The sequence below is a fragment of the Phyllopteryx taeniolatus genome, chromosome 15 (assembly GCF_024500385.1).
Source record: "Phyllopteryx taeniolatus isolate TA_2022b chromosome 15, UOR_Ptae_1.2, whole genome shotgun sequence".
In the NCBI taxonomy this organism is placed as follows: domain Eukaryota; kingdom Metazoa; phylum Chordata; class Actinopteri; order Syngnathiformes; family Syngnathidae; genus Phyllopteryx; species Phyllopteryx taeniolatus.
Genome location: NC_084516.1, coordinates 18,028,781 through 18,052,141, shown reverse-complemented (window position 1 = coordinate 18,052,141; position 23,361 = coordinate 18,028,781). Strand labels below are relative to the sequence as shown.

Genomic DNA, 23,361 nt, shown 5'->3' with positions numbered 1-23,361 from the left:
AAGTACAGTGAGTCGCTACTGATACCATTACTACTATTGGTGTCAGTACCAATATGTAGGTTTGTACAGTCCTCGGTACTCGTAAAATTGCTCTGATACTATACATGGATACCACATGACTATCCTGAACGTAATTTAAAGGTAGGAGATATGTCAGCAATGTGGCAATAGGCAACTGCAAATTATGCTCTGCAAAATGCATGATTAACTCTTGTTGGGCGGCGACTGCGCTCCGGTCATGAAATGATATAAAATACAATTCTAATGAAGTTGTGATATTGTTTAAAATGTAAATAAAAAGAGAATACAATGAATTTCAAATCCTTTTCAACCTCTCTTCAATTGGGCACCATATTGTCCCCCCCCCCTGGGCTATACTGTAAAGTGTATCATTCGCATCTGTGTTCAGGACACTAACACTCAGATTCATAACGGGTTAGCCAACTTTGACAAGTATTCTGATTCATAGAGCTGATACGAGGTTTTGAATGCACAACAAAGGAAGTTTCAACTGTCATCACCCAAACAAAAAACAGGATATTATCTATAAAAAGAATGTGGTAAGTCTATCATAGAATTCTTCAAAGACTACTTTTGGGAAACAAAAAAGCTCCGGAAAACACCCTAAAAGCTGGATATCCTTAATTTGCTCTTATATACTTAGCAATGTAGCCAGATTGGATTGTAGGGGATTTAGAGACGAAGACATCTGAATGCACAATACAGAAACACAAACACGCACAAATCCTTGAATGTTTGCATGCAAGGATAAGAGGTTTATCCCTGAAAAAGTTACAACATAAAACAACCAGCGGCGATGTAGTATATAATATGTACACTCTGTTGCACACTACATTTCATTGTTTCATAAGACACAGATAAGGCCTCTACTTTGTCTATAGATTTCATGAATAAAAACATTTCTTCCACTATATTGACTTTGTCTACAATTGGCTAGCGACCAGACAAGGGTGTCCCCTGCCTCTCGCCCAAAGTAGCTGGAATTACCCTCCAGCTCGCCCACGACCCTAATGAGGGCAAGTGGTATACAGGAGAAAATGAATGGATGAATGGATGGATCTTGACTTTAGCATTAAGTCTTTAGATTTGTCTCTTCCTACTAGCTTACCAGCTTTCGTCAAACTCCAATATGTCCAATATATATATATATATATATATATATATATATATATATATATATATATATATATATATATATATATATATATATGAGGGTAGATGGCAGAAAAGCACTACATTTAGGTGTGGGTCTATTTTTTTAATGTTTAATACTAACTCAATCCTTAATGTAATATTATATATAATTAGTTGCGAATGTGGCGGCACGGTGGACGACTGGTTAGAGCGTCAGCCTCACAGTTCTGAGGACCCGGGTTCAATCCCGGGCCCTGCCTGTGTGGAGTTTGCATGTTCTCCCCGTGCTTGCATGGGTTTTCTCCGGACACTCCGGTTTCCTCCCACATCCCAAAAACATGCATTAATTGGAGACGCTAAAATTGCCTGTAGGTGTGACTGTGAGTGCGAATGGTTGTTTGTTTGTATGTGCCCTGCGATTGGCTGGCAACCAGTTCAGGGTGTACCCCGCCTCCTGCCCGATGACAGCTGGTATAGGCTCCAGCACGCCCGCGACCCTAGTGAGGAGAAGCGGCTCCGAAAATGGATGGATGGATAGTTGCGAATGTGTCGGTGGTGAGTTCGCCCGACAAAACAAATGGCGAGTCTAGAATCACATTCGAATCCCAACGAGTCAAAGAACAACATACTACTTACTTTATTCTGACAAAAGCTACTACGCTGCATTTACTTTAAAAAAAAAAGAAAAATCACAAAATATTGCACGATTGTTTGGCTGCCTGTGTTTATGGCCGCTGACTTCATGCACATGCGCATATGCACAGTTGTACAGTAGCAGGGTTCGCCACCTCGCCAATGGCTAACTGAAACAGGATGTGGCAAAGCAAATAAAGTCCACATTCGCCACGCTGGCTAATCAAAATTGCCTGCGTCAAAACTCAAAAAGTCCTTCCTGATAAAAGTTCATGTGAGCGCACGCATTCTGCTGTGTGTGAACGCCTGTGTTAATGGTTTGGTGGAGCCAACATTTCCCCCCCACTTAGTAAATTGCTTCAATCTGCCGTCCAGTCGCTGCCGGCTGAGCAGTCAGGCTCTTGGACTTCCACAGCTGTGGGGAGCGGCGCATCAGAGAAGACAAGATCCGATGCTGCCGAACTGAAACATGCATATTTATTACTGCGGCGTACGTTTGAAGTGTTGACGCACTACGTGTCCTACAATTCACATTAGTTCTCGCAGCTAGCTAGTTGCCTTCTTCAACAATGTACGAGCTGCTAATCCCACTTTTGTTGTCATACCGAGCTGGCTCGAACCAGAGCCGTCCGTAGCTAGCTCGTCATTTGGGGGCCTACGGCAAACATTGTGTAATCTAGACCACTTAGTCGTGCTTTTGAAATCTGATACAATTATCTGACAGTTAAAGTTAGCCTACTAATATTTACCACCAAAGATTTTAGATTAAAGTTAGTCTTCAACTAAAAAGTTTTAATTTGAGAATTTTTTTTATAAAGTCCTTAAGATCCTTCTTGAGGCTTATCAAATAAGTGAATTCATTAACACGTTTAGTTAATTGATAAGAACATTAAGCAACATTTAATATGGTTTTCCATTTGAACCGCTTTTATACTCACATCTTGGTGAGGAAAAGTGTCATTCGTGTCACTCTCCACTTTATCTTTGTACACTGACAGCAATGCTACTGCTACTGGCAAGCGCATCATTATACAGTATTGCATTTTTACAAGGCATGAAGTTAAAACAATAAGTCAATATTCTACTGCGTTTTAAAATCTTTTTACAATTCAATAGTAAAATAAAGATTTGTTCCTCATATATATTCATCAGAACATTTAAACCTGGCCTACAGGAAAAAGGTTGTTTTTTGTTGTTGCCAGTGTTGTGTTGAAGAAGAAGAAGAAGAAGAAGAAGAAGAAGAATCACCTTGATTTTCATGAACATGCATGCACATAAAATTTGTTCTCTGCATTTTCCCCATCACAGTGAACAAACACTTGTTAGTGGAACACACTGGAGCAAGGGGAGCGAAAGCCTGGGGAGCAGTTCAGGGTAGCAGTGTCTAGTGTAACAAAACAATAAGAACATCCATCCATTTTCTGAGCCACTTCTCCTCACTAGGGTCGCGGGCGTGCTGGAACCTATCCCAGCAATCATCGGGCAGGAGGCGGGGTACACCCTGAACTGGTTGTCAATAAGAGCAACTTTCGAAAATGATTCCCAGGCTTATACATTTTTACGAAACGTTATTTCAACTTTCGTCGCCATTGTTATTTGTGTCGCTAAGTAGTGACGTCAAAAGGCCAAGTTTCGCCGGTGTTTTTAGCATTAGCTACAGTCGCTAAAGATGACTGGTGTGAAGCAGCTTGAGTTGGTCATTGATGGGTAGCGTCTTGGCTGCTGTTTGGCAAAGCCGACTGAAAAAGAGAGCATGCTGTAGTGTAAAGAGCTCCTATCATTTTCGCCGCTGACTGTGTTACTGGAGTCATCAGGTAAAATAACCACATCCTCACTATCTCCATCAAAGACGATGTCACGTTTAACCGAGTAGTTGTAGTCCGTGATTGATGGGTGTACGTCAGCTTGCCATTTATTGTACAGCTGCATCGCAAATCACAGAGCACAGCTCGAAGTGAATATTGTGGTGCACACTGTATACGTAGTACTTTATCACTTTTATTAAACCATAAGAAGAAAGATTCATAGTTAAGGAAGAAGGGGGTTTCAAAAGAGAGGACTTGGGCGAGAGTGTTTGTCTTGGGTGCTGTCCATTTCTTCTGATCATCCTTGAGATGGTTCTAGAACTTCATTGGAGTCCAGCTGTGTTTGGTTATACTGATTGGACTTGATTAGGAAAGCCACACACCTGTCTATATAAGACCTTACAGCTCAGAGAAATGAGAATCGTGAGGTCAAAGAAACTGCCTGAAGAGCTCAGAGACAGATTTGTGGCAAGGCAGAGATCTGACAAAGGTTACAAAAAAAAAAAATTCTGCTGCACCTAAGGTGGTTCCTAAGAGCACAGTGGCCTCCATAATCCTTAAATGGAAGACGTTTAGGACGATCGGAACCCTTCCTGGAGATGGCCGTCTGGCCAAACTGAGCAATTGGGGTAGAAGAGCCTTGGTGAGAGAAGTAAAGAAGAACCCAAAAATCACTGTGGCTGCGCTCCAGAGATGCAGTCGGAAGATGGGAGAAAGTTCCAGAAAGTCAACCATCACTGCAGCCCTCTACCAGTCGGGGCTTTATGGCAGAGTAGCTCGACGGAAGCCTCTCCTCAGTGCAAGACACATGAAAGCCTGCATGGAGTTTGCTAGAAAACACCAGAAGGACTTCAAGATGGTGAGAAATAAGATTCTTTGGTCTGATGAGACCAAGATACAAACTGTTCCCTAAGCATTAGCCACTGTGTATTACACAGACGTCCTCGTAATGTAGTGACCGCGAAGCATTATGGGCATTAGCCAGCAGATCCTGCTGATTCTGAGAATTCCTTGCGGTGATGTTTTTAACTGGAGTACTGCAGCTGAAGAAAATCAAGCTAAATGTTGCTCTTTATTTGCATTTGTTAATGTCCATATTGTTATGAGTGTGCGCATTAGCTATAGTATGGGCTAAGGTTGGTATTTGTGAATTTATTTTGTAAAACTAACTGTGGCTCGTGTATTCTACAGTGACATTATGGTCATGTTCTTTGCATCGTCAAGCAATTTAAGTTTAGATGACTCAGTAAATTTTCGCAAAGATTAAGAGTTGTCCTTATGTGAGAAATTGCAGCCACATTAAAATGCCACAGCTGTGCAGGTAACTGCATTACATTGATCAATTAAAAAAAAAAAAAAAGTGACTCATTGAATTTGCAATAAGTGAACTGATATAGTGAGGGATTACTATATACAGAAAGATGATAAAACAATACTCACAGGCAAATATTCTTTTTTTTTTAATTTTTTTTTTTTTATTCTGTCTTTTCGTCAAATCTACATTATGTGCACGAGTGCACCACACTACCACCTACAGGCCAAGACACACGTGACTGAAACAGCATATAGTGTACCTTCTGAGCAATTGGAATAGGATGATGATTCAGTCTGTGTAAAAGAACAGAAGGCAACTAAACTTTACTTATAGGGCATTATAAAAAAACTGCAGCTGTAACAAAGTGCTGCACATAGTAAAGCTCAACAATAAAACACAATAAATCCTTTAAAAAAAAAAAAAAAAAAATCAAATGATAAAACAAGTGTTACGTGTGAGTGAAATGCTCAATAAATGTTAAGTTTAATAAGTGTTTATTTAATAAAACATTGTTTATTGTTCGTGAGAATGAAACTGATGCCATTATTAGCTCAGTCTCTAAGGACTTGGGCTTTGGGGTCTCGAGGACACAGGTTCGAGCCTCACTACGATCAAGATTCTGAAAATAGCAGTATCATGCATTCCTTCTATAGCCTCAACTCGAAATGCACAGTCAATGACAGCCATATTGTATCTCACTGGGCATCCTCCAAAGGTTTACTGTACAAACATTTTTGTGGGACATAAAACAGGAACATTACTTGCTTGTGCTTCAGGGATGAGATGCTGCATATAAAGACCTCACTTTCTAGTGTATGTTCTCTTTTCTTACCAGCAACTTGACTACTCTTTAAAAACTGGGTTGAAAAATGACAGATTTTCAAGTATTAACATAAATTTGACAGTTTTAAAAACTACTAGTATTTACAGTTATACTATTCCGACTGTTATTTTTTTATTAGACAAATAGCAGATGATGTATTAGGTCTGCTCCTTTCTCCCTGGTTCAGTGTTACATTAATTGAATTAATGGTTTGCATGCAAGTTGAACGCAAACAGTTGCAAGTTGACAACTGGATTTGAGTCAAACTTTTATGGTGTGAACTTGGTCAAAGAGATGTGCACGAGAGACGGTAGGCAAGATCTGAACTTCTACTTTTGTGGGAGGTTGCGGTCTCTGGCATGCTCCCGGTGCACAAGGAGAGTATGCAACTCCACACAGAACGGTCCGATCTGAGATTTAATGACATCCACGCAATATATTTGATCATACTGATCATCCAAGCTAACCTCACAATACTAGTACGTAACACGACTACAGCACCTGTTCAACTTGTAACTAATCACGGGTTTTGTATGAATCCACTTAAATTACTTTGAAAGGAAGACAATCAATAGAAATGCTGTCTAATGGCGTGATCATCAATAATGCAGTGAATTTGGTCTTTAAAATATTGAGTGTCTCTCTCACTAAACACAAAGGACAGCACAGAGACTGCGTAACATACATTGACAGTCCACCTTCATATGTCCTGAGCAACTCATTCTCTGCTGCCTCTGAACCATCTTGAGTCTGGAAATGATGTGCGGAGCTTTATTGTTATGTGGGCTCGCCCACTCTAAGTGTACATTAGTGGTCGAAGTCCATCTATGTTTAAACGCTATTGCTCGTTCCCATGTCATCCCACTGAGTGATCCATCCATGGTAAAGCAAGGGAATAATACTGTATAGAACCTATTTCAATAACTGCCCAGGCTAACTCAACAAACCAACTGCTAATCATATGCAAAACCCAAATGGCATTGACACAACAGGGTTACAGAGGTTTTCCTGGTTCAGCATGATTCGAGTGGTCTTGGTGATTGAATAATCAGCAGTTACGCTTGAGTGGCGCTATGGCACAGAACGCAAAATGCCGCCTCAGGAGTTACAGCACATGAAATGGAGTGCAATGCATCTTAAGTGGAATACCTTTGTGAACAGGTCACAGGACTGCAGGACGTGATTCAGACTACTATATGAGCTACAGGTGACTCTCAAATTTGAAAATCATATAAAAGTTCATTTATTTTAGGTCTAGGTTTAAACAAAAAAATAAAATTGGATCGCATCTCATGCTATATTATTTATTGATGGTGAATTGTGACTATTTGCTGTTACTAAAGCTATAATTATCAAAATTATCCGTCAATTTTCTATATCACTTAGTCTTAGAAAACGAGTCTATCCATGCTCACTTTGGGTGAGCGTACGGTACACCCTGGATTGGTCGCCAGCCAATCACAGGGCACACATCGACAAACAAGCATTCACACCTATGGATAATTGAGTCTTGAATTAATTTATCATGCGTTTGGAATGTAGGAGGAAGCCATAGTATCTACAGAGAACCCACGCAAACACGGGGAGAACATGCAACTCCTCACAGGCAGGACGGACCCCAAAACTCAGAACTGTGAGGCACACATGCTGTGCACTCGTACATCTTTTGCCTCTTCAAAATGATAAAAAAATGAAATCATGAATCATTTCACTGTATATAGTGAATCTATGTAATATATGTCTAACTATTTTTAATTGAGCTACTGAAATATGTATCATTTCCTAAGATATTGTAATTTATTGAAACACACCTGTACATATACAGACTCTCTCAACAAGCCTGTGTAATTTCCAGACATTTAGAAAATTTAAGACTCCAAATACACGAGGGCATTGCTCTACAGCTGGTGATAATGGACCATATGCACGGCAACAGATAAAGCATTTCTGGTGGTAAAGTTAAGAGGTGTACACTGAGGGAAAAATAACTTTCTTGAAAAATGTGATAACGTGGGGTTGCGTAATAGATACAGCATATTAAATAGTTCGGTGTTGCTACTTTTTGAGGTCAAAATTTCAACGACAAAAAGACGGGATAGCTCCTCCAGTTACCACGCCCCGTTACCCAAACGCAGAAGTGCTGCATAGTCTTTTGCTTCTCATACAAGCAGAAAACCTGAATAGAACGCAAGTAGAATGCAGACCTAGAAGTGCACCAAACTATGTATAAAAGTATATACCGGTAGGTATCTACTTCCACATATGCGTGACTATCTTGGTAATAAGTCATTCTTATCCTAGTTAAGATACATCTATTATTGATTACAAAATCCTGGGAAATGTCTAAAAAGAAATTTAAAAAATAACAAATGCCCCGGCGGCACGGTGGGCGACTGGTGAGTACATCTGCATCACCGGGTACAAATCTGGCCTCGCCTGTGTGGAGGTACTCCGGTTTCCACCCACATCCCCAAAACATGCGTGGTAGGTTAATTGAAAACTTCAAATTACCCGTAAGTGTGAATGTGAGTGCAAATGGTTGTTTGTTTATATGTGCCCTGTGATTGGCTGGCGACCAGTTCAGGGTGTACACCACCTCTCGCCCAAAGAGAGCTGGGATAGGCTCCAGCACGCCCGCGACTTTAGTGAGGATAAGCGGTACGGAAAATGACCCCCAAAAACAACAAAGGGTGGGAATCTTTCATCTACACTTTTGATTTTCTGCGTAATGCCCCAAAGTAACGAACAAATGGTGGTGAAAACATCACCTTCCGCGGCAGATGTGAAAGTTCCTTTATTTCCAATAGCACTGGTGAGGTCTGAGAGCCCATCTGTCAGACAGATTATGCATTAACTAGACACCTCCCCTATGGAATGCACTTTGGAGGATTACAGAAAAATCTGCTATGTCACCTGCATTGAAACAAACGATCAACAAGACGACGAGTATTGTCTTTGGTCACCTGCCCGAAGGATTGTAGATATCGTCTAGCATGATGCATAAACCCACAATCAACAACACACACTTAAAAGAAAAAGACAATCATATTGTCATTTAGAAAGCTTCTTAAAATTGTTCCATTGCCACAACAGTCGGGTATAAATGTGGTTATTATTAAACAACTCAAGGAAGAGCAATGGTGACCTTGCAGTAAAAATGAATCAAACAGTAAGTGCTGCCGAAATGCCATCTGCTTCAGGATGACAAAAATCAGAGAGAAATGACTCTTGCCAACAACAAGTACACATGAACTGCTATGTAACTGGCCAGCGTTAAAATAATAGCAAAAAAAGAGAGAAACTATAAATATTTAACAGCATATGCATTGGGGGGGGCAGGTGAGCACACAACAGCGCTTGCTATAAAAAAATACATTTTAGATGCTTTTTGGGACACGTCAGACGGAAATAGTCATTGTTTGGCATTAAAAACTCACCTAATAATAGATTTTGGGGGGAACTTGTCCCCCATTATTTGTTCAAAGATTTGCCTATTCATTGTTTTTTGTGCGCACAATTAAAGTATTAAATACAAAAGTTGAGTTTAATGACTTAATATAGCTTGTATAAAGTGCTAGTGCGTATACGGTAATTGTTTGACTACGTGTGATGTCGTGTCAGTTTGTGCTAGCATGTTATTAGGCTAGTATACAAGCTAATACTATTGATAAGCCTCTAATGAAGGTGGTTTGTTTAGTTAATAAATAGTATGATTATATTAATGTATATTTCATATAAATATATAAATATGTATATATTATATATAATTAATTTAAGCATGATTGTATAGATTCTAAATGCATGGTGTTGATGCTGTGCTGATTATTCTTTGTGTGTTGTTATCGATTACAGTAAATAAATCAATCCAAACGGAATACCGGTGTTCTCTCTGTGTTAGATGCCATTTTGTGGCATCTACAGGTAATTACAAATTCCTTGTAGGGTTGGCATCAGTTATTTTCAGATTTTAGCTATTCACAACAGGGCTTGGTCCTTATTTCCCTCGTATAGAGCAAAAATGTAACTTATCCAAACTCTCGATGAATCGGATAAAAAAAAAATTAAAAAATTCCATCCCTTTGTTCAAAAACAAGACATTATTTCAAATTGACGGTGCAGATAATGCACATATATTGATTATGCTTCAGTTACTGGTTTGGTCTGTAATGTCAGAAAATAAGGAAAAATGTTTATCATTGTTTTGCAAAGTAAAAGCAGATGTTTGCAAATGTCTTATTTTGATGAAACACAAAGATAAACAGTCTGCTTTCCTAGAGGACTACAGAAATCTAACAATATTTACAGTTGGGAGGCTAAAATCCCTAGGAGTTGGGCATTTTTCAGTTGATCAAGCTCTCTAAATGATTATCAAAATAGTTGTCGATCAATTTGATAATCGATTAGTTGTGGATTAATCGATTGATTGTTGCACCTCTATTTTCAACACAGCAGACAGGATTTACATTTGGAAAATGTGTTTCTTCACATGACACTTCACAAGGAGCTTGTGGCTTAATGCATTTATTTTTTTATGTCGACACTGTGTAGCCGATACTAAAAATGCCAACGTGAACACAAAGCAAACGGGTATGCACACCATGCATTTTGATGTATGCATTTTTTTTTTTTCGTGCGGACGAGAGTATGAACCTACAAGTGTAAGTAAACACAGCCAGACCCTTGGTCAAATAAATGAGAGCGAAAAACCTGCCATTGGGCTCAGGCTATTTTCATCTACAGAAACAGGGTCTATCTTAACACCAGCAGCCCACTTATTGCTGATGGCCTTAGTTGTTCTACTCGACTATCTGCCAGGCATGAGTTAGCACACCATCAGGAACTGCTCAAGGGAAATGGCAGATGTGAAAAGGGTCTAGACCAAGGGTGTCAAACTCATTTTTGTCACAGGCCACATCCGAGTTATGACTTCCCTTGGAGGGCCGCTACGACTGTGGAGCCATATAAATGAAAGATTACCTCATATACTGTAATCACAATATACACAACACATTGATGAATAACCAGTTTTGGAATCAAAAGCCTATACAAACATGTTTTTCAACTATTACATTTCTTTTTAAAGGGGGATTGGTCACAAAAAAATGCTTGCAAATATCTCAATGGTATTACACCAGAACACAATTAGCGATTTAGATTTGCTTGCGGCGGCACGGTGGGTGACTGGTTAGAGCGTCAGCCTCACAGTTCCTCGGCCCCGCCTGTGTGGAGTTTGCATGTTCTCCCCGTGCCTGCGTGGGTTTTCTCCGGGCACTCCGGTTTCCTCCCACATCCCAAAAACACGCATGAATTGGAGACTCTAAATTGCCCGTAGGTGTGAACGTGAGTGCGAATGGTTGTTTGTTTGTATGTGCCCTGCAATTGGCTGGCAACCAGTTCAGGGTGTACCCCGCCTCCTGCGCGATGATAGCTGGGATAGGCTCCAGGACGCCCGCGACCCTAGTGAGGAGAAGCGGCTCAGAAAATGGATGGATGGATGGATGGATTTGCTTTCGCGGGCCACATAAAATGATGTGGCGGGCCGGATCTGGCCCCCGGGCCACCAGTTTGACACATGTGGTCTAGACCATTAATTTTTTTTGGGGGGGGAGGCCCACTTCAAGCCTTATGCGTCACTAAAACAGACAATATTTTCGAAGCAAGCTAGTAGACATAATGTGAAGGTGAGTCACTTCACTAGTACCCCCACTACTTTAGCTGACTGATAGAAAGGCAGACTACACCCTGGATTAGTCACCGACCACAGAGAGAAGACAACCGTTAATGCTAACATTCACACACAGTCATTGAGAGGGAATTGATCCCACTTTGACTGCACAAAAATCAGCCACTACCAATGACTGTTATTCAGGACTTGCGCAATATGTTGACATCCTGTGTGACTGTTTTGCAAGCAATGAAAGCGGTTCGGACACCAAAGTGTTTCTTCAACTTTTGATCCATATTTTTCTTGAAAATGATCGAATTTTGCAATGCATGACTCTTGAGGTTCCTTTATGCATAGCATACATTGGCTGTAGTTTCTTCGTTCACAGTCATCAATTAAGCAAGTGTCACGGCTTCAATTGAACTGTTACTCCTTTTTTTTCTGTTAGTTCAGGCTGTCCTTTCAGGAGAATGTCAACAAACCAGAGCTTAAGGACAGTATTTAAACAAGCTTAAGGACAGTATTTAAACACATTTGGAAGTTTGGTTAGAAACTTATCAGGCTTTTGTTTGACAAACAAATACAACAGAGGCGTATTAGTGTATTTCTCTCTCACAAAAACAGCTTTCATTTAACATTAAAAGCATGTCCTTTATTACCACAGAAGGATTATTACTATACAATGGACCCATTGTTCATTTCAAGGGCAACAACTGAGACCCTCCACCTTACTACTCTCATTTATCCCCATCGTTGTCAGTTGAATTGAATTCACCGTATCACATTTGTGGCAGAAAACCATTTGAAATGTGCATCCCTATCTTCTATAAAAGTGTTTCCCACGGTACGACGTGTGCACCCGCTCTTCTATTTGACATGACTGTTTCTCCATGTTCCAAAGCCAAACAAGTTCAGGTCATGCTAAGACAACAAGTGGCGAGCACGTATCAGGCGGGGTGTAGTAGGACGGGATGTGGTTTTCAAACGACTTGCTAACCAAGCACCCGCGACTTGCTCTGAAGCCCTAGAAAATAAAGGGTGCATTATTATAGCCGAACAACACCGTGATGTATTCGACGGTCAACTTTGTCCACATTTGTGTGTCCTTGCGCGCTTGATGAGACTAAAAACACTCCTCCTCCTCCTCTCCCTCGAGCACACATTACCTTTGTACTGCAGCGAGTTGCTGAGTCGTATTTTGACAGTTCCGCCGATAGACTCTCCCGGACTGTAAACCACCTTATTGTTGGCGAAAGTGATGTGAAATTCTTGTAGCTTTCCCATGGCTGCGCTCCGCTACTCGGTCGCTTTTGCACGGAGACGCGACGCCTGCTTGACTCGCTCTCACCTGCTGCCTCGAGGAGAACACTGACGTCAATTGACTAAACGGTACGTTGACAGCCATGGGAGGGACAAACTGACTTATCTGACGCTCAACATGTACTGCATTCTGTAAATGCACGCTGGTTTTCGGCTGACCGACATTCAATTCATTTGCTACGCTATATGACCCGGATAACGTGTTGTTCTTTTCACCACTTTATTCCACAAACGCAAATTGATTCTTGGGACGAAGAAGAAGGAGAGATGCCATAAAATACATATACATATATATTTTATATTTATTTATCATTATTATTATTATTATTTTGTTAGTTAGACGAGGTCATGATAAACCAATGTGGTATGACTGGTACGACATATTTTTATCAAGCGCCTCAAATGGTAATTGTCCCCTGCCTCAAGGGTGACGGCTGCTAACTAGGCACACACAAAACAAATAAAAAAAAATAATAAACACACAAAAAGTTCAAGTTTTTTATGAATTTAGTGCTCGTACTGAGAAGAAAAACAATCATATTACATGTAGCATGTTGTTGTTTAGGAGCTAGCTAGTGTTAGCGCGACCTTTATGCGATCAAAACAATGTGTTCCCATCGCTTTGCTAATGTGAACTGAGAAACAAAAATGTTAAATTAGCTAATGATAACAACTCAAAAAAATACATGTCAAATTGGACACAGATTGCTTAAAAATGCCATAAATCATTATTGAAGAGAACAATATCAAACAATATAAATAAATTCTAGAAGGAAAACATCTTGCTTCTCCAAATCTGTTGCCATCAGCAACAGCATCAACAGATGTTGTCCAATTACATCTATTACACCGGATCTGTTTTCAAAGGTACAGCGTAAAAAAAAAATAATATATATATATATATATGGCCGCTCATGTAAAGAAAATAACTGTAAACTACTCAAGTACAGTAACAAAGTATTTGTACTTGGTTACTTCCCAGTCCTTTCAAACAACACTCACCTGTTGACAGGTGTTTCATCTTTGTGGCCATCCATGTAAATGATACCTAGTGAGAATACTGGCTGCGTTCAGATACATTTCCGAATCCTTTGTTTTATATGGTGGACTATAGAGTGCATTCATCAGTCAAATGTTTTCAAACACTACTCAGACGTGCCACTACATACTGTGTGTCATCGCTGTCACATAATAAAAACCTACCAGATCAACATCAGCTGGTTTACCTTCTATGAGAACAATTTAATACATTAATTATATATAAATTATATATATTAATTTTGTGAAATGCATAAAAAATATTTTGCTTATTTCATCCATCAATTTTCCTCTGCTTATCCGAGGTCGGGTCGCGGGGGCAGCAGCCTCAGCAGGGAAGCCCAGACTTCCCTCTCCCCAGCCACTTCTTCCAGCTCCGAGGGGAACCCGGGGCGTTCCCAGGCCAGCCGACAGACATAGTCTCTCCAGCGTGTCCTGGGTCGTCCCCAGGGTCTCCTCCCGGTGGGACGTGCCCGGAACATCTCAGCAGGGAGGCGTCCGGGAGGCATCCTAAACTGATGCCCGAGCCACCTCATCTGGCTCCTCTCAATGCGGAGGAACAGCGGCTCTACTCTGAGCCCCTCCCGGATGACAGAGCTACTCACCCTATCTCTAAGGGAGAGCCCGGACACCCTGCGGAGGAAACTCATTTCATTTGCGGGGTTGGTGCTGCGGGTCTGGGTGGGATGGCCCACTTTGTTGGTGGTTGTCCGGCCTAATGGGCCCGACCTGCGGGGGCCCGACCTGCGGGAGCCATAACTCTTAATCACTCACTTAGCACGGCTTTTTAACCACCTCAACCCCAGAGATAGACCCCAGACTCTGCTTCCTCGTGGAATCGAGGTCTTCAAAGTATTCTCACCACCGACTCACAATGTCCCGAGTCGAGGTCAGTGGTGCAGCATTCCCACTACACACAGTGTTGATGGTGCACTGCTTCCCCCTCCTGAGATGCCGGATGGTGGACCAGAATTTCCTTGAAGCCGTTCGGAAATTGTTCTCCATGGCCTCACCGAATTCCACCCAGGTCCGGGTTTTTGCCTCAGCAACCACCAAAGCTGCATTCCGCTTGGCCAGCCGGTACCCATCAGCTCCCTCAGGAGTCCCACGGGCCAAAAAGGCCTGATTGAACTCCTTCAGCTTGACGGCATCCATCACCACTGGTGTCCACCAACTAGTTCGGAGATTGCTGCCACGACAGGCACCGACTACCTTACGGCCACAGCTCCGGTCGGCCGCCTCGGCAATGGAGGCGCGGAACATGGTCCACTCAGACTCAATGTCCCCCTCCTCCCCCGAGACGGGGTATAGTTCTGCCGGAGGTGGAAGTGATGGTGATGTGGTGATCAGTTGACAGCTCCGCCCCTCTCTTCACCAGAGTGTCCAAGACATGTGGCTGCAAGTCCGATGACACGACCACAAAGTCGATCATCGAACTGCGACCTAGGGTGTCCTGGTGCCAAGTGCACGTGTGGACACCCTTGTGCTTGAACATGGTGTTCGTTATGGACAATCCGTGGTGAGCACAGAAGTCCAATAACAGAACACCACTCAGGTTCTGATCGACTCCAGAGTGGAAGAGCATCCAACCCCTCTCGAGAGGACTGGTACCAGAGCCCAAGCTGTGTGTGGAGGCGAGCCCGACTATATCTAGTCGCACACCAGCTCGAGCTCCTTCCCTGCCAGAGAGGTGACATTCCACGTCCCTAGAGCCAGCTTCTGTAGCCGGGGATCAGATCGCCAAGGTATTTTGTGTATTTCAGAAAATTAATATGAACAAATCACTTAATGTCCATCTGTGTTGTGATATTTTCACATCACGACTCATAAATTTGTCTTGTGCTAAAAAATGTGCCTCGGAAATGGAAAATCATTTTTCTGTGTCAGGGGAATGGAACATGGTAATGTATGTATTGCTTTCATATATTGCTTTTCTAGTGACCATCGATATTTAACCACTTATAAAAATCCATTGTGGGATACATTGAGGGCATTTTATATGGCAGCGTTTTTGAAAGTACCACTACTGGGACGCTGGCATCCTCTGGTGGGATGTAAAAGAATCACTGAATTAAATGCTCAAACTGCCCATAATGTTACAGTGACTGAAAACTTTTTTTTTTTTTTTTTTTAAATCCAGTACATTACATTTGTTAAGTACATTGCAGTTGTATTTAATTGTTGAGTACCAAACATTTGCAATTAATCTTGTGATGTAATGATGTGCTACATAGTGGATAGGGAGTGTTTCTGAACACAGCCACGGTATTCTTGGGACCGATTCAGTCATGGGCCCATTGTCATCACTTTACTGCACTTACGGTGTCCCTACCTCTTGATACCTAACACTAAAATGCTACAAATGTCCCTAAAACTTTAGGGAAGCATAGCATTTTGTCTTTTTTTTTTTTTTTTTTTTTTTCACCAAAAGTTGATTTATGAAGAGAACGTACAGTCTGTAATGGGCCTTACTCAGCAAGGTTCGATTGTGCAAGTATAAATAAAATGCGGATAGCCATATTGGCTGATAATGTGATAATGTTCATCATAACGATATGGTTATATTGTCCTGATATAACAGGAAACTTCAAAACAAAGTTAACTAATTAACTAACTTTACATTTTCCATTGTTTCTTATTAAAACATGGTTGCATGCTGACATTTAAACATGGAGTTCATATATAAACTTTTTTTTTGTTTTACATTACTAACATGCAGTACAACATATTCAACAGACTGTACGTCACAAACCGACGTTACCTTATTATCAGAACTTCCAGTTCCTGTTTACTATCCTGTGTTCTTAGTGTCTGTACTTCCTGCATTGATAAGCAACTGCTGAAAATACAGACATGGATTTAAGAATAAAATCACCACAAAGAACATTATTCTCTTTTACTGTTGACACCAGCTAAGCTTTTACATATCAATAAGGACAGAGACATGAAATATTTCCATTATTAACAACTCACCAGGCTGTAAATATTCTAGGTAGGCACCCTGAAACAGATATTTCTATGACGACAGACAAACACAATGGTTGCCAAGTTACTGCATGTAACCATGGAAATCTGGTATGCAGTCTACGTTCACATGGCTTCTTTTGTTTACTTGTAAAAGTGTTTGGTCAAGCAGCTTAATTAATTAATGAGTCATTCATTCTAAGGCAGAACACCCAAGAGTGGTAAGATCATACATATGTCAGGAAGTAACGGATATTAACCCCTCATGTCACCTCTGCTTAAAATAAGGCAGAGGTGAATACATTCCAATATACTGAGTGATAACAGTTTATCATTGGTCCTGATCTATCACAGCATATGACAAGTTCTTGAACACAGATTAAGGTGGTGAACTACAGGTATTAAAAGTGGTGTCCCAGGAACAACCATTTATATTCAAAGTTTCCATATTTTAATAACTGTATTTGAGCTGGATAACATCACTATGCAAGCCACAGCTGTTGACATGTACATTTACATTTGTATTCGTGAGCATTTGGAACATTTGAAATGTTTCATAAAATATCACATCTACATGTATATTCACTGTAATCTATTGAGTGTAGAAAGTCTCTTTGGGTACGCACAAATAATTGGGGCCCAAACAAGCAAAATGTGGCTGATATAAGACATCACAATGTAAAGGAGCATACTATAATAATCTTCTTTTTCAATTTAAAACACTTCTCAGGTGTATTAAGAACATGTCTTTAACATACTTTTGTCAAAATACCCAGGGAATCAAGAATTATATCAGACTTTGGACAAGTTATTTCTTGTCTTACAGAAATCAACCGGGGGCGTCCCTGTCACATGTGAGCCAGCCCTCATTCCGCCCCACATAACTGCTGGGCCAATGGTGAGGCTGCTTTTATTACCATGATGACCGGGGGCGGAGCGTGAGTTTCGCAAGCTGCCTATAGTCATCTCGCAGGTAAGTGTACGTGTAAGCGTGGGTTGGATCTTACCGGCCAGCGCATGCATAACAGTAACAGCAGGGGATGATGAAATATTATTGTTCTATGGGGTAGGGGTGCAATATGGCCACCGTGGCTCTGTCACTAGTTGCTAGAGCAGTGGTGCTCAAACCGTTTTTCTCTGAGGGCTGCATACAGAAAAATCAAAGAATGCAAGGGCTACTTTGACATTTGTCAACTTTAATTTATTAAACATGCTAAAACCAATCCATCAAGTGATTATATATTGACTATATATTTCCGTACTGCTTATCCTCACTAGGGTCGCGGGCGTGCTGGAGCCTATCCCAGCCATCTTCCGGCAAGAGGCAAGGTACACCTTGAACTGGTCGCCAGCCAATCACAGGGCACATATATACAGCGGTGGATAGTAACGTGCTACATTTACTCCGTTACATTTACTCAAGTAACATTTTCCATAAACTGTACTTGTCACAGTACTTTAAAATGCACCGTACTTTTTACTTTTACTTGCGTATTTATGTGAAGAAGGATCGATACTCTTACTCCGTTACAATGATCGACATGCCGTTCGCTACTTTTATTTATGTGCACGTCTATTTTTAAACTCCATCTTCGATTTCCGCATAGGGTGCCTGTTGGGCCAATCAAACGGGATCACTCACGTCATTTGACTCCAAATCACCAATCAGACGACACAAAGCAGTCACATGACCGCGCACATAGCCTTCACGAGCCAATCAAAAGGACTAATTTTTCACCAATCAGACGACACAAGGCAGTCACATTACCGTGCACATAGCCTTCGCGAGCCAATCAAAATTAGTCTTTTTTCACCAATCAAATGACACAAGACAGTCATGCTCAGAGCGGTTCATGCTCTGATTAAACAAAAACATCAGAAGTTACTCACAAGTTACTCTTTACTTGAGTAGTTTTTTTCATTGAGTACTTTCTTACGCATACTCAAGTAAATATTGGGATGACTACTTTTTACTTTTACTTGAGTCATTATATTCTAAAGTAAGAGAACAATATTTGGCTTCTCTACCCACCTCTGCATCTAAACAAACAACCATTCACACTCATATTCACACCTACGGGCAATTTAGAGGCTCCAATTAACCTACCATGCATGTGTTGGGGATATATTATCCAGCTCTTCCGGGGGGATCCCGAGGCGTTCCCAGGCCAGCCGAAGGACGTAGTCTCTCCAGCGTGTCCTGGGTCGTCCCCGGTGGGACATGCCTGGAACCAGGGAGGCGTCCGGGAGGCATCAGAATCAGGCACCCAGGCGACCCACAGCTCGTGACCATAGGTGAGGGTAGTTAACGTAGATCGACCGGTAAATTGAGAGCTTCGCCTTTCGGCTTAGCTCCTTCTTTACCACAACGGACCGATACAAAGTCCGCATCACTGCAGATGCTGCACCAATCCGCCTGTCGATCTCCCGTAAAAGGGTGGCGTGCCCTCTCCAGGTCAGGGATGAGATCCTGCCCCAAGTGGAGGAGTTCAAGTATCTTGGGGTCTTGTTCACGAGTGTCTCTAATCTAATCTAGAATGTAGTGTTCACAATGCACACTGCGACATTTTCATTTTCCTGTAGTTCAGTGATTCAATACCTACTGTCAGTAAAATGTGAAAAGCTAATATTGGTCGTAAAAATCGGAAGTCATCTCATTTGGTGAATCCTGCAGAAACCCTGCAAATACATAGGCTACAATGAACTTGAGGGTTATCACGGACATGAGGCAGAGACAGACAACAGGGAAACTAATGACACCGAACTTCATTCAGAGGACAAACAAAAAATAAAGGCAATTACTGTATATTGAAAGCATGACGTCCAAAATGTTAATTGTGGCGGCATGGTGGCCGACTGGTTAGAGCGTCTGTCTCACAGTTCTGAGGACCGGGATATTTAAGTGGACATAATTTCCCAGTACTCCAACCAACTACGGATAACATTGATTAACTATTATTATTGGAACATGTGGTAAGCCTGTCTGAATCACAGTCAAAGGTTCTGGGTTGGAGACTTTAGCATTGAACTTTCTTTGTGGCGTTTGTATGTTCCGCTAGAGCTTGTGTGTGTGTGTGTGTGTTTTAATCACTAATACTGATTATAATCCCTGAAAGGGAAATTCAACTTGAACTCTACTGTATATTTTGCATGCAGGAACGATGTCAGCGTAAAGGGGCGCACAATCAGTGCCACGCAAACAGGGTCAGTGCGTTGCTCAAGGACACCTCGACAGTGGTCAGGAAGCAGACTAGAGACTCTCTCTCTCGTTGCCAGTGTCTTTTGTCCTCAGCGGGACTCGTGTGACCCGGGGGTTCTAAACATTCCCAAAAAATGCAAGACTTTAAAGTGCCCATATGAGGGGAATGTGAGTGTGAATGGTTGTCTATATGTGCCAAAGTCAGTTGGGATAGTATCCAGCTCACTTGTCACCCAGAACAGGATAAGCGGCACACAAAATGAATAGATGGCTATTTCGTTGAGGTCAAATTGATTTACATGTATTTAGAATTTTCGGGACATTGAAAATTTATCTGGCACAGTGCCCGACTGGTTAGAGCGCCTGCCTCACAGTTCTGTGGACCGGGGTCCAATCCCCGGCCCCGCCTGTGTGGAGTTTGCATGTTCTCCCCGTGCCTGCGTGGGTTTTCTCCCACATCCCAAAAACATGCATGCTAGGTTAATTGAAGACTCTGAATTGCCCGTAGGTGTGAATGTGAGAACGAATGGTTGTTCGTTTCTATGTGCCCTGCGATTGGCTGGCAACCAGTTCAGGGTGTACCTCCTGGCCGATGATAGCTGGGATAGGCTCCAGCACTCCCGCGACCCTTGTGAGGATAAGCGGCTCAGAAAATGGATGGATGGATGTTGATCGTGAACAAAGTCAATACCGCCACCTAGTGGGAATTTAGTGAAACATCAATTTAGGCCATGGAAATGTGTTGCACTATGTGATTGTTTATGTGTGCTTTCAGTATAATTTTGTACCAACTAATCTGAATGTGTGACACAGCACTTTACATTTGTAATTCAAGGAACCTCTTGGATTAAAGGTGAAATGTCATCAACAACCAAGATGAAGTCTTGTTGCTGAAGTCTTGTTGCCTTGATATAACCTTTGCAGATTACTATGAACTTGGATGACTGACAATCTACACAAACACATTATTTTCAATATTTCTATGACCTGGCAACCTTCTTGAGTGCGTTGTAATTATTTTATATGGCGCATATTCATAGCGCTTATGTACTCTGTCCACGCTTTGACCTTTTTCCTCTTTTTACTTCAATTTGTCAAAAAAACAAACAAACAAATGTGTTTTTCCCCTCCCTTAAACTTCAAAACACACTTTTTAAAGTATTCCTTAGTGCCTGTTGTTGCTCACTTGCTGTCAAGAAATGGGAGAATGTCACGTAACATCACTTTGAACAAACAAAAAGAAGACTTGGATGCAGTTTTTCAAATAAGAGGCAAAGTGTGTTTGGTTCAAGTTGTTTATTTGTCACTCCCAGTTGAGGTTTATTGCAAAACTGAGAGGAATTAAATATTGTGTTATTTAAACACCGTAATGTTAAAACAAACTATATAATTTCATCTAACAAAAGTCTGCAAGTTTTACACACAGATTTGACATGTTTTTTTTTTTTTTCAGCAAAGGCGTCCTGCGTGCATTCAGGTCCTGGCGGCGGAGTACATTACTCCTTGTTTTCCTTGTCACAACAGTACCTGCTAATTCCAGCTCTTTTTGAAGCTCTCCACAGCCCTTCACTTCTTCATCATCATCAAGCAAGCAGGTGTTTGCAATGGCCTTGGTCACAAGGTACGGGTCACAGTTTGCTGCAGGGCGACGGTCCTCAAAGTAGCCTTTCTTTTCTTGACCCACCTGGTGAGGAATGCGGATACTGGGACCTCTGTTTTCAATTCCAGCGGAGAATTTGTTCACATTGGACGTCTCATGACGACCTGTGAGACGTCTCATGTTGTCCTGACCACCGTGCGGGGTCGTACATCTTAATGTGCTCCATGTGTTTTTTGCTCAGCTTCTTGATGGCCTGCTCAATGTATCTGTCAGCAAAGATTACACAAGTGAATGTGTGATTGCTTGTTCTCTGCACTTAACAAGTAGATTCTCTCCTTACACTCGGGCTCTATTTTTGTAGCTGGCGCAGCTACGGCGGATCGCAAAAAACTATGTGTATCCTGATCGTATCCCTGCCGTGTTTTGCCAATTTGGCAGACTGGTCTCTGACAAGCTAGGTGTACCAGCACAACGAGGGTGTGTCCTTTGACATGCGCCCTGCTCAATGAAAATTTGGTGGCAGAAAGTCACCTTACGCCTGACAGGACCACAGCTAAGTCCGGCATAGTAGGTACACTGCCAGTCTAATGCGATTTTGGTGAATTTGATCGGAGCACAACCCTCTGAATCACTGTAGAAATCAATTCATTGAATGCATTATTATTATTACTATTATTATTATTATTATACTGTATTTTAAGGAAGAATGGGCAATAATTGTATCACAATACTATGCTTTTGATATATTGACCTTGGGGTGCAGGGAATTCATTTTGAGGCCAACCAAATGGATGCCCATCTTTTCCAATGAGTGTGTATTCCTGCTCAATGCCAAACCATATCTGGTGATCTTTAACCTGGTCCATGACTTTCTTGCAGCTCATTCAATTTAAAATATCCTTGATTCCCAAAGGTTGTTGTGAAGTAGTCAATCATTAAAACAGTATATTTACCTTTTATACTTTTTGGTTCAGTATCCAGGGTCCGGGTTTAGTTGCGAAGTCCCTCTCCAGTTCCACAGCAGAAGCTTAAAAACTCCGCTGTGACACAGTAAAACTATTCCGGCATAAAAGGATACAGACTTTCCATTCTGCTTGACCTAACAGCCTTCACAGGGCAAAATAAAAAAATAAAATAAATAAATAAAAATAAAAAAAGGAATACGACGAGGAGGAGGAGGATTTCGACCCAACTGAACTTGGCATGGTCAAACCGTACATGTTTGAGCCGATCAGGAGGTGATGACGACGAGCAGCCAAGTGGCAGCTGTAGAATAGAAAAGAGAGTGGACACTGGGTAGATGTGACGACACTGCCTGCAGAAGAGACAACACAATTCCTTGCAGAGCCGATTAGAAATATAGATTGGTATGTTTGTGCGTCCCATAAAGCCATAATTTACTTTTTCCAGCATTCTCACTTGTCGATAGAAACATAAAGTCATAACAGACGCAGTATGAGCAGTCGGCCATTCATGTGGCATTCATAATGCGTTGGTCCATCCATCCATCCATCCATCTCTGTGCCGCTTATATGTATTTGTTATGATATGATAGAGTATTTTATTGTACAGCACGTGCATTATGTATATTTGGTCAGTATTCTTCCGGTTTCTTGGCGAGAAGGTGGCGTAGGTATATATAAGGAAAACCTCACCTCTTGTCTGCGCCGCTTCACCGCTGCACCATGGCGGCTGCGAGATTTAGTTCTCTTGCTGGCGGTTCAGATCCCGATGGCCGTAGGAGAAATAGTTGGCACCGCAGCTTGTTTCGGCCGCTGCTTAACTACACCTGTATATCCAATGCTTTCTGCTAAGTCTTTCTTCACAAGATATTGTGTTGATTT

At 41.6% G+C, this 23,361-nt stretch overlaps 1 protein-coding gene and 1 long non-coding RNA gene across 3 annotated transcripts in view; one reads left to right on the top strand and one right to left on the bottom strand.

Moving 5' to 3' along the window:
- The window catches only part of arrdc1b (arrestin domain containing 1b), a 35,224-nt gene extending 22,521 nt beyond the window's left edge, over positions 1 to 12,703 (bottom strand). Inside the window, exon 1 of the mRNA XM_061747602.1 lies at positions 12,563 to 12,703. Within this exon, the coding sequence (XP_061603586.1) occupies positions 12,563 to 12,680 (118 nt within the window). The 5' untranslated portion in view covers positions 12,681 to 12,703. The remainder of the gene's footprint in view (positions 1 to 12,562) is intronic.
- Positions 12,581 to 21,509, top strand: LOC133465141 (uncharacterized). Of its 2 annotated transcripts, XR_009784553.1 has the most exons (5): positions 12,581 to 12,785; positions 17,545 to 17,691; positions 17,997 to 18,047; positions 18,855 to 19,013; positions 21,371 to 21,509. It is a non-coding gene; the product is annotated as an uncharacterized LOC133465141 (long non-coding RNA). The 2 variants fall into 2 exon arrangements; XR_009784554.1 differs by lacking the exon at positions 17,997 to 18,047 and having other exon boundaries at positions 12,585 to 12,785.
- The last annotated feature ends 1,852 nt before the right edge of the window (positions 21,510 to 23,361 follow it).